Source organism: Gracilinanus agilis, chromosome 4 (genome assembly GCF_016433145.1).
Source record: "Gracilinanus agilis isolate LMUSP501 chromosome 4, AgileGrace, whole genome shotgun sequence".
NCBI classification, from domain to species: domain Eukaryota; kingdom Metazoa; phylum Chordata; class Mammalia; order Didelphimorphia; family Didelphidae; genus Gracilinanus; species Gracilinanus agilis.
This window is the reverse complement of record NC_058133.1, coordinates 251319573-251334705: the sequence shown is the minus strand read 5'-3', so window position 1 is coordinate 251334705 and position 15133 is coordinate 251319573. Positions and strand designations below refer to the sequence as shown.

Here is a 15133-nt window from a genome sequence, read left to right as displayed (position 1 = left end):
AAAATACACAGAAGAGAACAGAAGAGAACAGATTAGAGGAAGCAGAGAGAAACTGAATAATTTGGAAAGTAATGTGCAGAATATAATTCATTTTTTATAAAGCAAGCAGTATGAAATGAAGATTCATGGTTTCATATGTCATCCTCTTGTATTCTGCTGTGTATATGGAAAGGCAAATATTTGTTCATGTTTTAAGTTCAGAATAAATAAAAAATTAAAATTTTAAAACAAAAAAGAAATAACTTAAATTCTTAATGATATCCCTAGAAAAACAAACACACTATAGGATGTATGAGTTGGGAGGGTAAGTCCAGAGTTTCATTTCATTTTTATTAAATACTTGTGAAATATTTCTTGATGGATTGATGTAAGGCAACATGGAGGATTGAAGGATAAAGTGATATGTTTTTTTTTTTTCAGGATAGGGACATGAGCATGTTTGTAAGAAAGTAGGAAATGGGTCGGTAGACAGGAATAAATTGAAAATAAGTGTAGGTAGTCTATTGGAGGAGATGAGTTAGAGTAGAATCACTTGAACAAGTAGAGTCTTGGTAAGGAATAAGGAGAAGTTAATGGTTGAACTAAGTGATAGGAGAAGAGGAAGTGGGGAAAAGAAGGAGCTTATGGTGAATGGCCTCAATTTTTTCTGTAAAATATGAAATAGGGTTTTCAGCTGAGATTATGAAGGGAGGAAGAACCATGGAAGATTTGAAGAGGGAAGAAAAGGTTTAGAAGAACACTTATGGAAAATGGGATAGTGAGTTGATGAGGAAGGTATAGATAGTAGGATTGCCTAGCATCAATGAAGACCTAGTGAAGGCTATATAACATAAATTTGTAATGGACCAGTCTGAATAGTCATGTGATGTTCTCCATTTTCAGTTTAGTAGCACATGTGTAAGAGCAAAGGTGGCAAATGGTAGGAGTAATCCTGAGGCTGATTAGGCATAACTGACAATATGATAAGGGTCCAGAGATTCAAGAAAGAATGACACTGTAGAGTTGAATTTGTTCTCCAAAGGGTGAAGATGAATAAAAGAGGAGAAAGTGTAGAGAAAAAGTAAAGTTTTGTAGGGGAAGGCAGAAGGAGAGGTGAAAAGCCAATAGTTCATGGTTGGATAAGGGGAATTCAGAATTATTGAACATAGAGGTTGTACATTCATGGGCAATGACGAGATCAAAGGTATGACTATCCTTGTGTGTGACTGAGGTGGGATAGAGGAGTGGTTCCTGAAAAAGTGAATAGGTTGAGGAAATGAGAGATTATCATTGAGAGAAATCCAAATGTAGATTAAAGTCTACTAGTATAAGGACAGAATTTGAAAGAAAAATTGTGAGCCAGCTACTGAACTCACAAAGGAAGGAAAGGGGTTTGTAGGCATCAGTTACAAGGATTTTGATTGAGAGGATATATATAGCATTTTCCTCAAAGGAAAAGAGGTTACTGAGTGATGGAAGTAGAGGGAGAACTTGGAAGTGGCATTGGGGAGTAGAAAGTATTCCAACACTCTGGCCTTGATCAGTGAGCTCAAGAGAATGAAAGTGCAGCAAGTACTGGGAAGGATGGCCAAGGAAACTGCGTCATTTTGAGGGAAAACAGGTTTCATTAATAGAGAATAGATGGAAAGAATGGGAAGTGAAAAAGTTCAAGATGAAAGAAAATCTGTTGTCTAAAGAACAAGCATTCCAGAGGGTACAAAAAAAGGGCTGAGTGGTATTTGACTGAAACTTTAGGAGGGTTGGGTTGAGGGGGATGGGAATAAGGAATTGTGTTTGGGGTTGGGAAATGGGATATGGAAGATGATCTATACAAGTTCACAGTCACTGGGATGTGAAGGATATCATCTGGTAGGAGAATGTTCATCACTGAATGAAGGTTAGCACTTCTCTTCCCAAAGGAAATTAGAGGTAAGTGCAATATAAAATGGGAGGTGCACAATGAAACAGTGAGATGGGAGACCTTGCTTCACAAATTCTTTACTTTCTAAAGGTTAGAGATTAGGCAGGGAAAGGGCATAGATGAAGTTAGAAGTCAACTGCATAGTAGCCCCATTCCCCACCAATTTTCCTCTTCCTCTTCCCTCAAAGGACAGTTGCCTAAAGTCAAAGAGTAGGCTGTGTCTCTTGGCACCAGAGGTTATTCACATCCCAGTTGTGAGACTGGGCTGGTGGCAAGAGAGGACAGTTGGCACAGGTGGAAGTCATTGCTTGGGAGGAGATGCTTGGTCCTATCCCTTAGCCTCTTCTCTCAGAGGACATTCTTCATTCAGCAGGATAGGGAAGGTACTAGGTGTTTCCTAGGACTGAGAATTTAATTCTTTTGCTAAACCTTTTTTAAGTCCTAAAACAATGGATGTGGTGGGGTGGGAGGTGATCAGCTAAATAGCATAGTAGATAGAGCACTAAGCCTGAAGTCAGGAGGACCTGGGTTACAATCTGTGTGATCCTGGGCAAGTCACTGAACCCCATTGCCTAAGCCCTTACTCCTCTGTTTTAGAATTGATACTAAGACCAAAGGTGAGGGGGGGGAAATTTTGTTTTTAATTTTTAATTTTTAGAAAAATTTTCCATGGTTACATAAATCATTTCCAAAAACATGTTTTTTTTTTCATTTGTTTGTTTTTAGTTCATTACCTCTCTGGAATTGGGTAGCATGCTTCATTACTTGTCCACTAGAATTGTGGTTGGGCATTGTCTTTCTTTTTTTTAAATTTAATTTTTTAAATTTAATAACAGTGTTCTTCTGGTTCTACTTTTTTTTGCTCTATACCAGTTTATGCCAATATTTCCAGCTTTTTCTGAAATCATCTTGCTTAGCATTTCCTATAACACAATAGTATTCCATCAGCCATTCCCCAACTGATGGCCATCCCCTCAATGTCCAATTATTGGGTATTGTCTTTCAAAATTGCTTTTTCTTTGTGAAATTTTTCTTATTCTATAATTTGTTCTCCAGGTTCTACTCATTCACTTTATTCTCTTATCAGTTCACACAAATCTCCCCAGGTTTCCCTGAAACTGTCTCTTTTGTTGGAAAGACCTTGCTCTGATTCCCAGAACGCACAACTATTCTATAACTGTTTCCTGTGCTCACCCTTTAATATAGAAAAACTTTTTCATTACCTGCTAAGCTAGAAGTGAATGTACATAAAAAGGAACTAATTGACATAAAAAAAGGTACTTTCTCTTACCCCAGAAGTTCAAGTAAAAGAAAAAATGTGCTTAGAAGGAGGAACCTCTTCCTTACCTAGTCACTATGATGCTCTAAAGTCACATGGCACTTATATCACTTATGATCCATGTTTTTTTCTTGTTCTTAGGTGAAGAATTATTGAAGACAGATCTACCTTGAGAGATTCAAAAGGTTGGAGAAGCAATTTCCCTTATTATTCCTAAAAATGTAATACCTTGGTAGGCCTGGAGAAGTTCCCTGAAGGGCAGCCTTGTGATGCTATGTACATATTGGGAGATATGAGGATTAAGAGACCCTGAGCCCATAGTGATGCATATAGTTGGAGAGTGAAGGAGATGGAGGACAAGAGGCAAAATATGGACTTTAAATGGCAGATAGGAGACCTCCCCAGGGCCCTAGGCATGTGGGGAAAGTCAACACCTCACCATGTCCTTTGATTTCCAGTTCTTGCACCCCTAGAAACTGTTAAGAGAATTTTGGGGGGATGTGTGTGTGTGAATAAAATCATTCTCTCCTGTGTTGAACTGAGATTTCATTTTAATCCCAAATAGCAGAATCCCCAGGTTCTATTGTCTGAACTCATCTGTATAACTTCCCTGGTTACTCTTTTACCACTTGCTCTGATAAATATGTTTACTCAGCATCTATGATTGTTCTAAGTGTAATAGGGTCTGCTGGGAGGGCAACTAAGCTGGTTGAAATTAAGTTAACTATTACCTTTCTGATTTGGGGAATGATGGCCCCCTACCTGGTGTGATCAGGGAAAGTAGCTTCTTTGACATTTTAAATATTGCCAGATTACTCTAAGTATGATATTCCCTCATTTAAGAACCAGAAATTATAGATCCCACAAAGACAAAATTACAAAACTTTGTAAACTGCAGGCTTTAAAGTCATATGGTCATGAATCATGTAACCATGGAAATAAAAAAAAAATTTTTTTTAATCTAAAAAGATAAATAAATAAAGTCATATAGTAACCCCAATCATCCAAAGACTTAACAGCAGCCCTGGCAATTTGATTGGTTACTGTTTATTTATTTTTTTTATTTATACACTCACTTCTGGTGGAGGACCCAATTAAAAGGTTTTCTTCACTAGGCTGTGGTGAAATAGATTTTTTTTGTTTTTTTTTTAATATATAATTACTTTCTTTGATCTCTTTGTCGTATAAGCCTCCTAGTATAACTAGATGGTGGAGTGCAGGGCCTGGAATCAAGAAAATCTGAGTTCAAATCTCCCCTCAGACACTTGTTAGCAGTATGAACCTGGGCAGGTCATTTAACCTCTGCCTCAGTTTCCTCATATGTTAAGTGGAGATAATAATAGCAACTATCTCCCAAGGTTGTTGTGGGAATCAAAATGAGAAACATGTAGTATTATATGATTATCATTGTTATTATCGCAATGTGGGTTCCCAGCGAAGCCTGGGATGTTTTATTTATTTATTTATTTATTTTGTTTTATTTTAAACCCTTAACTTCTGTGTATTGACTTATAGGTGGAAGAGTGGTAAGGGTAGGCAATGGGGGTCAAGTGACTTGCCCAGGGTCCCACAGCTGGGAAGTGTCTGAGGCTGGATTTGAACCTAGGACCTCCTGTCTCTAGGCCTGGCTCTCAATCCACTGAGCTACCCAGCTGCCCCAGCCTGGGATGTTTTATATGCCCCTGAGGCAAGTACAAAAACTTTGTAACCTGCAGGCATTCAAGGTGAATCAGTTCTTCAATGAGTCCTTGGGAGGCAGAGCTAAGATGGCAGTGTAGTAGCAGGAACTTTCTGAATCTCCTTTCAACCAGTCATTACAAAGCTTCTCAAAAGGACAGAAATCAAAATTGGACAAGTAAAGGGGCTTTCCCACTGGACAAAGCCTTAAAGGTAGGCAATGTTTGGAGATTCCCATGCTCTAAGGGGTTGAAACTATGATCACCCCTCCCCCACATCACCTACTGCCAGAGTCAGAGTGTGGCCCTGGGCAATCTCTAAATTCTCTGGGGCTCAGGAAAGCACCACAGACTTGCCCCTGAGGGCAGTGCAAGGTCTTGACAGTGAGACTTGAGACCGGAGACTGAAGAGTCCCAAACCTGGGCAGCAGAGCCAGGTGCTTGGGTAGAAACAAGGCTGGCCTCAGCTGAGGCAGTGGGGGCTAGAAAGACAGCCTCAGAGCAAAATGCTTTAAAGCACTATTACATAAAGAACACTATAAATCTATCTGCCCTCACTCAGGCTTCTGACTGGGAAGGGAAGATACAACCAAGGCAAAGCCCTGTGAGACAGAAGCTAAGAAAGCAAACAACATGCAGGAACCCCAGTCCACTAGTGGCAAAAGGAATAAGCAGCAGCAAAAAAATGCTCTTGACCCTGGATAATTTCTTTGGAGAAAAAGAGCAAAATAACAGAAGCAATAGCAGAAAGTGACGAACAAGCAAACACAATCCAAACTTTCTCAAAAAAATGGAAATTGGTCATAAGCTCTCAAGGAACATAAAAAGGAGTTCAAGAACCAAGTAAGAAATATAGAAGAAAAATGGAAAGAAAAGTGAGAAAAAGAAATGAAAGTAATACAAAAAGAAAATAACTGTTTAAAAGACAAAATTGCCCATGTGGGAAAAGAGGTACAGAAATTAAATGAAGTAATGAGCAGATTTGAGACCAGATTGGAGACGAGAATTGGAGACCTGCTGGAAGCCATGAAAAACATGTTCTTGATTTACATCTTGCCTTCCTAGAGACTTCAGGGAATTTCCCCTTTGGTGAGATTGGGACATCTTACTTAGTTTTAACTAAGATTTCATCTTGTTCCCAGAAAATGGCTTAATTACTTCATAGTTTCTGATTCATTATTTTTTTATTTAAATTTTTTAACTTTCAGATTCAAATTCTCTCTCCTAAGCTTCCTCTACTCATCAAGATGACAAGAAATATGATGTTCATTATATATATGAAGTCATGAAAAATGTATTAGCCATGTTGTAAAAAAAAAAAAAAGCAATGAGTAAAAATGAGTAAAAAATATATACTTTAATCTGTACTCAGAGTTCATCATTTTTTTCTGGAGGTGAATAGCCTTTTTCATCACAGGCCCTTTGGAATTGTTGTGGACCAATGAATTGATCAGAGTAGCCAAGTAACTTTCACAGTTAATTGTCATTACAATGCTGCTATGACTGGGTCTGCTTACTTTGCTTTGTATTGCTTTGTATAAATTTTTCTAGGTCCGTGTTGGTGAATCTATGGCACTCACGCCAGAGAGGAATGCTCCCTTTCCTGTCTCCTGAATGCCTGCCTGAAGACATTTCTCAACTGCCCCTTTGCTCAGCAGCCCAATGGGAGCACTTCCTATTCCATCTGGGATAAGGTGGGGGTTTGGGGAGAGGTATATATATATGGGGTGAAGGTTGTAGTTTGGGCACTTGGCCTTTAAAAGGTTAGCCATTACTATCCTAGGTTTTTCTGAAGCCATGCCCTTCTTCATTTCTTACAACACAATAGTATTCCAGAACAACCATATACCATAACTTGTTTATCCATTACCCCTCAGTTTCCAGTTCTTTGACACCACAAAAAGAGCAGCTCTAAATGTTTTTGTATATATAAGTCCTTTTCCTTTTCCTTTGATCTCTTTGAGATAAAGACCTAGAAGTGATATAGCTAGGTCAAAGGGTTCTCATGGTTTATTAGCCCTCTGGGCATAGTACCAGATTGCTCTCCATAATGGTGGGAACAGTTCACAATTCTACTAACAGTGCATTAGTGTATCTATTTTTCCACACCCCCTTCAGCATTTGTCATTTTCCTTTTCTGTCACATTAACCAATCTGATGGGTATGAAATGATATCTCAGAGTTGTTTTAATCTGCATTTCTTTATTTTATTGGTGATTTGGAACATAAAAAAATCTTATCTTTAGGTACCTGCCAAACCAGAAAAAATAAGAAAATGGGGAAATTAATGGTTGAAGATAGCAAAAGAATATAGGCATAATAGGTTATTGCCTGTGAAGATGTGAATTTGTTAAACCCTTATGAACATCAATTTGGAATTCTACAAGAAATTGCACTAATTTATTTATATCTTTTGACTCAGAGATTCTTCTACTGGAACTGTTTCCAGTAGTTATAAAGGAGGTTATTGACAGCAAGGAAAGACCATGTATATATACAACATGTTTAAAGTAGTCTTATGATAAAAAAAATCTGGAATAAAATACATACCCAACAGATGGGGAATGGCTGAACAAATTTTGATATATGAATATAATTGATAATACACTGTAAGGAATGACATATGAAGAATTCAGAGAAATACAAGAAATAAAAGAAGTGGCTTAGACAAGAAGTAGTCAGAGCCAAAAGGTTCATAATGATCACAAAAATGTAAATTAATTAAATGAAGAGCTATCAAAACTCTGAATGAGAACCCAGTCTCCCTCCCTGTGGAAGGTAGATTCTTCCTCAAATCCCACAACCCCAGTCTATAGCACTAGATGAGTTTGGAATTAAGACACCATAAGGAAAGAAGAGAAAGTACATTCTCTTACCTATTGAGACCACCAAATTTGTGGAAGGCCAATGTATTCTCTGCCTGGACTCAGCCTACCTTTCTCTTCCTTCCTTCCTTCCTTCCTTCCTTCCTTCCTTCCTTCCTTTCTTTTTTTCTTTCTTTATCTCTCTCTTTCTCTCTCTCTCTCTCTCTCTCTCTCTCTTTCTCTCTCTTTCCTTACCTTCTATCTTGGAGTCAATGCTGTGTGTTGGCTCCAAGGCAGAAGAGTGGTAAGGACTAGGCAATGGGGGTTAAGTGACTTGCCCAGTGTAAACAGCTAACACGTATCTGAGGCCAGATTTGAACCCAGGACCTCTTGTCTCTAGGCCTGGCTCTCAATCCACTGAGCCACTCAGCTGCCCCCATTGAATTCTTTCTTTTTGGCTGAATTTGATTTTTTCCCCCTTTGACCTAGAAACTCTGGATTATGGCTATAATGTTCCTGGAAATTTTCATCTTGGAGTTTCTTTCAAGAGGTAAATTGATGGATTCTATTTTCACTTTGCCCTCTGGTTTTAAGAGACCAGCAGTTTTAAGATTTCTTGAAACATAGGAGAATATTGTACATAGTAATAGTAATATTATATGATGGTCAACTGTGAAAACTTGGCTATTCTCAGCAATGCAATGATCTGAGACAATCCTCAAAGACTTATGACAGGGAATACTATTCACCTTCAGAGGAAGAACTATTGGAGTCAGATGGATGCAGATCAAAGCATACTATTTTTCTCATCAGTGTATTTATGATTTTATTTTGGGGTTTTGGCTATGTATATGTGCTCTTACAATAATGACAATATAGAATTGTGCTTTGCATGCTAATGAAAATAAAATAAAAAAAGAAAGCAATAAATTAAAAACGATTTCTTGAAACATGATATCTAGGCCCTTTTTTTTGGTTGTAGATTTCAGGTAATGTAGTGATTCTTAAATAATCTCACTTTGATCTGTATTTCAGGTCAGTTGTTTTTTGCATTACCTTCCATTTTTTTTTGCATTTTCTTCCATTTTTCTCAGTCTTTGACTATTTTAATATTTCTTATTGATTTATTGGCTTCCTTTTGGCCCATTCTCATTTTAAAGGAGTCTGTTGTGTGGATAAGATTTGTATCTCTTGTGCCACACCTGTTAATTCTCTAATTCTCTCTTATAGAACAAACATTTTTAAATTTGCTTTCTGTAATGTTCTAATTATAAAATAATAATTATTAAATCATCTTAAACCTTAAAAAACTATTTCTTTCAAGAATTCTAGTTGAACTTGTACCCAAATTATGTTCTCCCTTGAGGCTTTCTCTGCTTTACATGTTTTGCAGTAAATCCTTTTCATGCCTCCCTATCCCAGTAATAGCCTTTATGGTGAGATTATTTTTGCTTGTTTGCTGACTGATTCCCCAGCCTTACTTCCTCCCTTGTGTTAGGGCCAGGCTCTACACACTTTTGGAAGAAATAGCTGAGCTATGCTTGGTTCTGTTTTATGACCTCTTGGGTCCCTCTACTGCCTTCTTGGGGTATTGAGTATTGTGTTATCACAGGATCTCAGGAAGAGTTCAGGAAGCTTAGGTTAAACACTTTTCAGGGTGTCTAAAATGATCTGACCTAGGATGAAGATTGATTACTACCTCCTGGTATAAGCCCTGACATCTCCTAACCTGGGTTTGGGTCTGAATTACACAACTGTGAGTTTGCCCCTGGTTGAAGTTCAAGTAAATTGATGCTGGTCTACTTTGCTACTTTCAGCTGCAAACCTCTGCAGTTTCAGAGGGACAGAACTGCAAGATCCTCTTTGGATTGAGCTGCCTATCCTACTTATTCTGCTGCAGACTTCAGACTGGCTGGAAGCTGGAACTGAGATTCTCCCATGATATTGTTTGCTTCTGTTCCTTATCCTGGCCCAGTCCATAGCTTCTGGTTCTGGAGTCTTAGTCCTGGACTGGGCAGATCCCAGGTCTTCTCTTAATTTCAAACTATATACGAGACCTAGCTCTCAGGTAGGATAAATACTGTTGTCAAGTGTCACTTCTTCCTTCTCCCTATGTCAGACCACTCTGTGCTGGATTTGAGATTTTTTTTTTTGTCCTAGTACAGAGCCATAGGTCCTTTTTCAGACAGGCTCCTGGCTAGACACTCCATTCTCAGTGTTTTCAGTCCTTTTATGTAGAAACTGAGCTGGAAAAAAAAATGTCTTGTGATTTTTATCTTTTCTTTTCTTTTTTTTTTTCCCCCCCCAACAAAGACTTGGGCTGGTAAGTTTTCTAGATCTTTGTGAAGTAGTTATGAGAAGGTGCAGGTCTATATTGCTTCCTCTCACCCTACAATCTTGGCTGGTCCTGGTGGTTCATTTCTAGTTAGGCATAAGGATAATTGGTCTCAATGATTTATACTAGGATTCTCTACTTTCTTCTTTACAGAGTGTAAGAAGCTTAGGTACTGAAGTCCCCCACAAGAAGCAAAGATATAGACAGGGCACAGGAAATCTATTTTTAGATTTGAGACCACAGTTCAAATGGCCATATATTGGGGGAAAGGAAGCAAAGAACCCAGATGAGTTTGGCAAAGCACTTTAATCCCTCTCTTCCTTTTCCTTTTGTACTTTAAATATTAGGCTCCTCTTCTGGCTAGAGGCTTATGCTTGGGTAGGATACTAAGTAGTTGTCTCTGATCTTTATACAGTTCTGGTCATTTATCAGGGATACTGAGAGGATATTTAAAATTGCACTAAGACTTTGGGACACCTATATTTCACCTGCTCCATCTAGGACTGTGGATATGGCTTATTGGGCTTCCAACAGTTTTTCCTCTGGCACTTGTTGAATCTATTACTTCAACTACTTTACACATAAGCTAAAGAATATTTTCGGCATTCATTGTGTTTAAATTAATATATATGTATACAGAAAGCACAGGTGTGTATACTCATGAAGGGGTGGGGGCAGAAAATAAGCTGATAAGCACAGACAATAAAATATATGATATCAAATTTTCTGACTGCAAGGAGTAAGAAGGCTTCCTACTCAGGTATTTGGAGAAACCAGATAATAAGTATCTAGGGCAGGAAATGGGAGGAAGAAGAAGGATTACTTTTATGATGAGGGATTGACTCACCCAACTGGACTTCCATACCTCCTCATCCACATTGAAAGCACCTTTGCAGCTGGTTTTCATAGTTCCTCTGGATGTAGGCTTTGGAGACTCGAAGTGGGTAAGGTCATAACTCTTGGAAGATGAAAGTCCATCTACTATTCTAATTCCTACCCTCTCCTTTATTTTCTTTTTCCTTCCCAGAAATCTCCCATACCAGTCATAGTCTCATACACACAAGCAGAACCTCAGAAGTTTTCCCCAAAACATTCATTGCTGTGCAATCTGGGAATCTGAGCCACCCCAGCCCACAAACAAAACCCAGGGGGTTATTGTTATTATTAATCTGAGTGGGAAAGGGGAGAGCTGCACCTGTCAATCTTTGCTGAATATTAGAATTTAGTAAAAGACCATGGAGTTTTTTTTCTGTTTTTTAAACTTGTCACCTTGATTCAATCTCTCCAAATCCTAACCTTGCTTTTGTGGCCAATTTTCACTTGGCCTAAAATGTTGGAACATAATTTCCTAACATTTTACCTCTCTCTATACCTTATTTCTACTAAAACTATTCTTTGTCTCACTGGAACTTCCAACTTGTACACCTTTCAGAACTTTTCCCAGATCATCACTCTTTCACTAATCTCCCTATATTCCCTTCCAAATGTAAAGGATGTGTATATGGATGTGTGTGTTGCCTATTTAGGCTAGTGTGTATATGCACATGAGTTTGTTTAAACATGGCTCAAAAGGAGATATGAACAGATAGATCTCTTTGGAATCTCATCCACTCTCCTCAGGGGTAGTCTAACTTAGAAGGGAGCAGGGCACTGGGCCCATGATGCTGGGCCAGTCATGTTCTCTTCAGAGGTACTAATAAGGTAGAATCATTATCAATCTGCCTCCTAAAAACTGTGAGTGATAGGAAAGGTTTTTTTTTTTTTTTTTTTTTTAAGGTTTAAAGCTCTTTTACTTATTGCTCTACCTAGAAGGAGTACCTCAAGCTATATCGGAAGGGTTAGATCTCTTCCTGTCACATGCTAGTTATGCAAGGCTGTCACAAATAGGGAATAGTGAATAAACCCATTTGTCCACCATGAAGAAATAAGAGAAGTTATATAGATTAGAAAAGGATTAAAAGACTGGACATGTTTACCTGGAGTTTTTGTGCTAGGTTAACTACTTAGGAGAAAAAACAGAAAAGGGGGGGGGGGCAAGGCAAGCTTGTCTGGTGGAGTCCCCCCTACTCTAGTGCCTCTTAAGAGATGGAAGGTAGAAGGACTTCTCTTTTTGTGGTCTCTCTTTTTAAGTGAAGCAGCATTTTAAAAAGCTCACTACCCCAGGGGAGTGTCACATGGCTAGGGGAGGGCCAAGGGACCTCTCAGGATTTTCTGGGTCATACTAAAGCACCAGTCATTTCAGTTCTAGGTCACCTTCAAGTCCCTGGAAGTCTCCAGGGGACTTCTTGGCTCAAGCTTCCTTGTGATGGTCAATTCAACTTTCACTATATGGGAGCATTTACCTTCTTACTCTTCTGCATATGCAACATTCCATTTCTAATTCCTGCTTTTGCACAGGCTGACCCCACCCTCATAGAATGGAATGTATTTTGAATTCTCCTTATGCGTTAGAATCCCTCTATCCAGCAAAAGCTCAGCTCAACAATGCTCCTCGAATGAATCCTTCCTCTATGGTACCTCCCCTCTCCAATGCTTTATATTTACTTTGTTAAATCTAGCAACTACTTATCCAAATGAGAGTTGCTTCCCTTCCTTAGCTCCCCTAACCTCTGTGCCCCTCCTCCCCCAAAGCCAAGCAAAAAGGATTTCCCTTTTATCTGTAACCCCAGAATTTCGCAGTGTCTCGTAAAATGACTTAATAGGGAAAGAAGACTGTGAAAAATAGACTCTATTATCGTTCTCTTCTATTCTGAACAATGCCTCCCAAACAAAGCCTTCATCTCCACAGCACCACGGTATAGTCTTCCTTCCTCCTTCTCCACCCCTCCGAGAGGGGCCTAGGATTAGTGTCAGGTGTTCCTTAATCTTTGCCTCTGCCCTTGCCTTCCGCAATTGGAGCCAAAGGAGTGGTAACTCTATGAACTGTGAGTCCCGTGGAAGGCCAGGCAGAAAGGCAGGATGATTTCGGGAATTCGGTCCATGGCGCTGTTATTGCTCCTCCTGGAATCTTGTCTCAGGTCAGACTCTGCTGAATACAACGGTTTCAGGGAGCGCGAAGGGCGCCTCTACACCGCTGTTGTCGAGGTGCCCAACGGCGGACCCTGGGGAGACTGGGCGTGGCCCGAGATGTGTCCGGATGGATTCTTCGCCAGTGGCTTCTCCCTCAAGGTTGGGGGCTCTGAGTCTGGGTCTCTGCGGGATCCAAGTTGCCAAAGGGGTCAGGAGCCAGATGCCTGGGTCCCAGAATAGTGAGGGAGGGTCTTGGAGACTTCATCCCCTGGGTTTACTCTTACTGTCTGGGTCAGGAAATTATTCTGATAATCATTCCTCACACCCCATAAGGTCGAGCCCTCCCAGGGCATCCCTGTAGATGACACGGCCCTGAACGGAGTCCGGCTTCACTGCTCCCGAGGCGACGCTGAGCGTAACACTCACGTAGTGGAGTCTCAGTCTGGCAGGTAGGTACTAGACAACCTCTTCTCGAGGTTCCCTAGGGGTACCCTAGAGACACTTTTCCTCTGGGAAACCGGAGAGGAATAGGGTAGAGCCTGGAGGAGACCCCAGGACAGAACTTCCTTCAGTTTTCTTAGTATAGACCCGCCAGTACTGGATTTTCCCCTTAGCACTTTTGGGAGTTCTCTAGGTGTCCCAAAAGCAGATGGAAGCCAAAAGCTCTTTAATCGGAGTAGGGCAAAGTGAACAGGTCTTTCTTCCCAGCGCCAGTGCTTGCCTTTCCCTTGTGTGGGGAGGCAGTTCTCGGGTCTTTCCTTGGGGGAGTTTCTTGCAACTTAGAATTTAGTCTATTTCACGAAGATATTAGGCTTTGGAAACTTTGGGAACTGGAAGTCTGGTCCCTATGGTGGGTGGGGGAGAAGGCAGTGTATAATGGAGAGTTCCTTATCCCGCTGGGTCCCCCCCACTCTGCTCTCCTCAAAGGTGGGGAGCATGGTCTGAGCCGCAGTGGTGTCCTGATGGCAGCTTCCTCAACTCCTTCTCCCTACGGGTGGAAGAGCCTAGGATTCCTGGAGACAATACTGCTGCTAACAACGTGCGCTTCCGCTGCTCAGGGGGCGAAGAAGTGGAGGGGCCCGGCCTGGAGTGGGGCGAGTTTGGATCTTGGAGTGACAGTTGCCCCAAGGGTGTGTGCGGCCTCCAAACCAAACTGGAGGCCCCTCGTGGCCTCAGAGATGATACAGCACTCAACGACCTTCGTCTTTTCTGTTGTAGCAGCTGAGATCCACCACAAATTGCTTATTAGTTTTTCTCCCCTCTCTCCCTTCCCCCAGATCTCCCAAAGTCTCCTCAAAGCCTGCTCTAAAGGCAGTTTACTCCTTATAGGGATCTAAGCTTTGCCTTGATCTGTCCTTCCTACATATACTCCACCCACTCCAACCTTCTCTTTTATTTGTCCATATTAAATCTCCCATCCCAACCCTCCATCTTGTGTGTTACTGAGGAATAGGGGTCAGCTTAACTCCTGACCTCCTGCTTTTGAGCAGGGACCAAGTTTTGTTCTTTGTACCTTTCCCTCCCACCCTCACTGTGAATCTATCTGCACACTGTGATCTCAGGAGAAAAAATTCTCCCCTTTTCAGTGTCTGTGTTCTATTCTATAAGAATAAAGATTTCCCTCACAACAACTCTGTGAATCAGTTCCGTGGTTATTCCCATTTTACAAATTCGAAAGTCGAGGTCATCATCATCCTACTCACCTAGGCTTGAAACTTTAGAGTCCTCACTCTCACTCCACCTATCTCATCTGTTGCCAATTGTTATACTCTATGCCTTCACATCTTTCCTCTGTCCCCTTATTTCCACTCACATAGCTATAACCTTAGTCCAGTCCCTTATTGCCTCTCCTTCCACTACTGCAACAGCCTTTTATCTGGTCTCCATGCCTCAATTCTGAATCACCAGTCACTCAAACAAGGAGGTGATTTTTCTAAAGGGTAGGTTTGACCATGACATCCCTCTACTTAATAAGCTCCAGAGTTCCCTATTATCTCCAGAATTAAATATAAAGTCCTCTGACATCTCAAACTCTTTGTAACCTGACAGCTTCTGACTTTTCCAGGTTTCTCATACTTTACTCCCTTTCATATAGTCTAAGATCATTGGCCTATTTGCTGTTTCTAGAAC

At 40.4% G+C, this 15133-nt stretch overlaps 1 protein-coding gene across 1 annotated transcript; it reads left to right on the top strand.

The window, feature by feature from the left end:
* Positions 1-12952: 12952 nt before the first annotated feature.
* Positions 12953-14228, top strand: VMO1 (vitelline membrane outer layer 1 homolog). Its single transcript, XM_044676782.1, has 3 exons — positions 12953-13162; positions 13337-13452; positions 13931-14228. Exons 1-3 carry the CDS (start codon positions 12953-12955, stop codon positions 14226-14228), a joined length of 624 nt encoding a protein of 207 aa, XP_044532717.1.
* Positions 14229-15133: the final 905 nt, after the last annotated feature.

Excerpts from the sequence above, each read along its gene's own strand:
- VMO1 (XM_044676782.1), top strand. The coding sequence starts at position 12,953 with ATGATTTCGGGAATTCGGTCCATGGCGCTGTTATTGCTCCTCCTGGAA. Across the intron at positions 13,163-13,336 it reads CCAGTGGCTTCTCCCTCAAG|GTCGAGCCCTCCCAGGGCAT; the intron begins GTTGGGGGCTCT and ends ACACCCCATAAG. Across the intron at positions 13,453-13,930 it reads GTGGAGTCTCAGTCTGGCAG|GTGGGGAGCATGGTCTGAGC; the intron begins GTAGGTACTAGA and ends CTCTCCTCAAAG.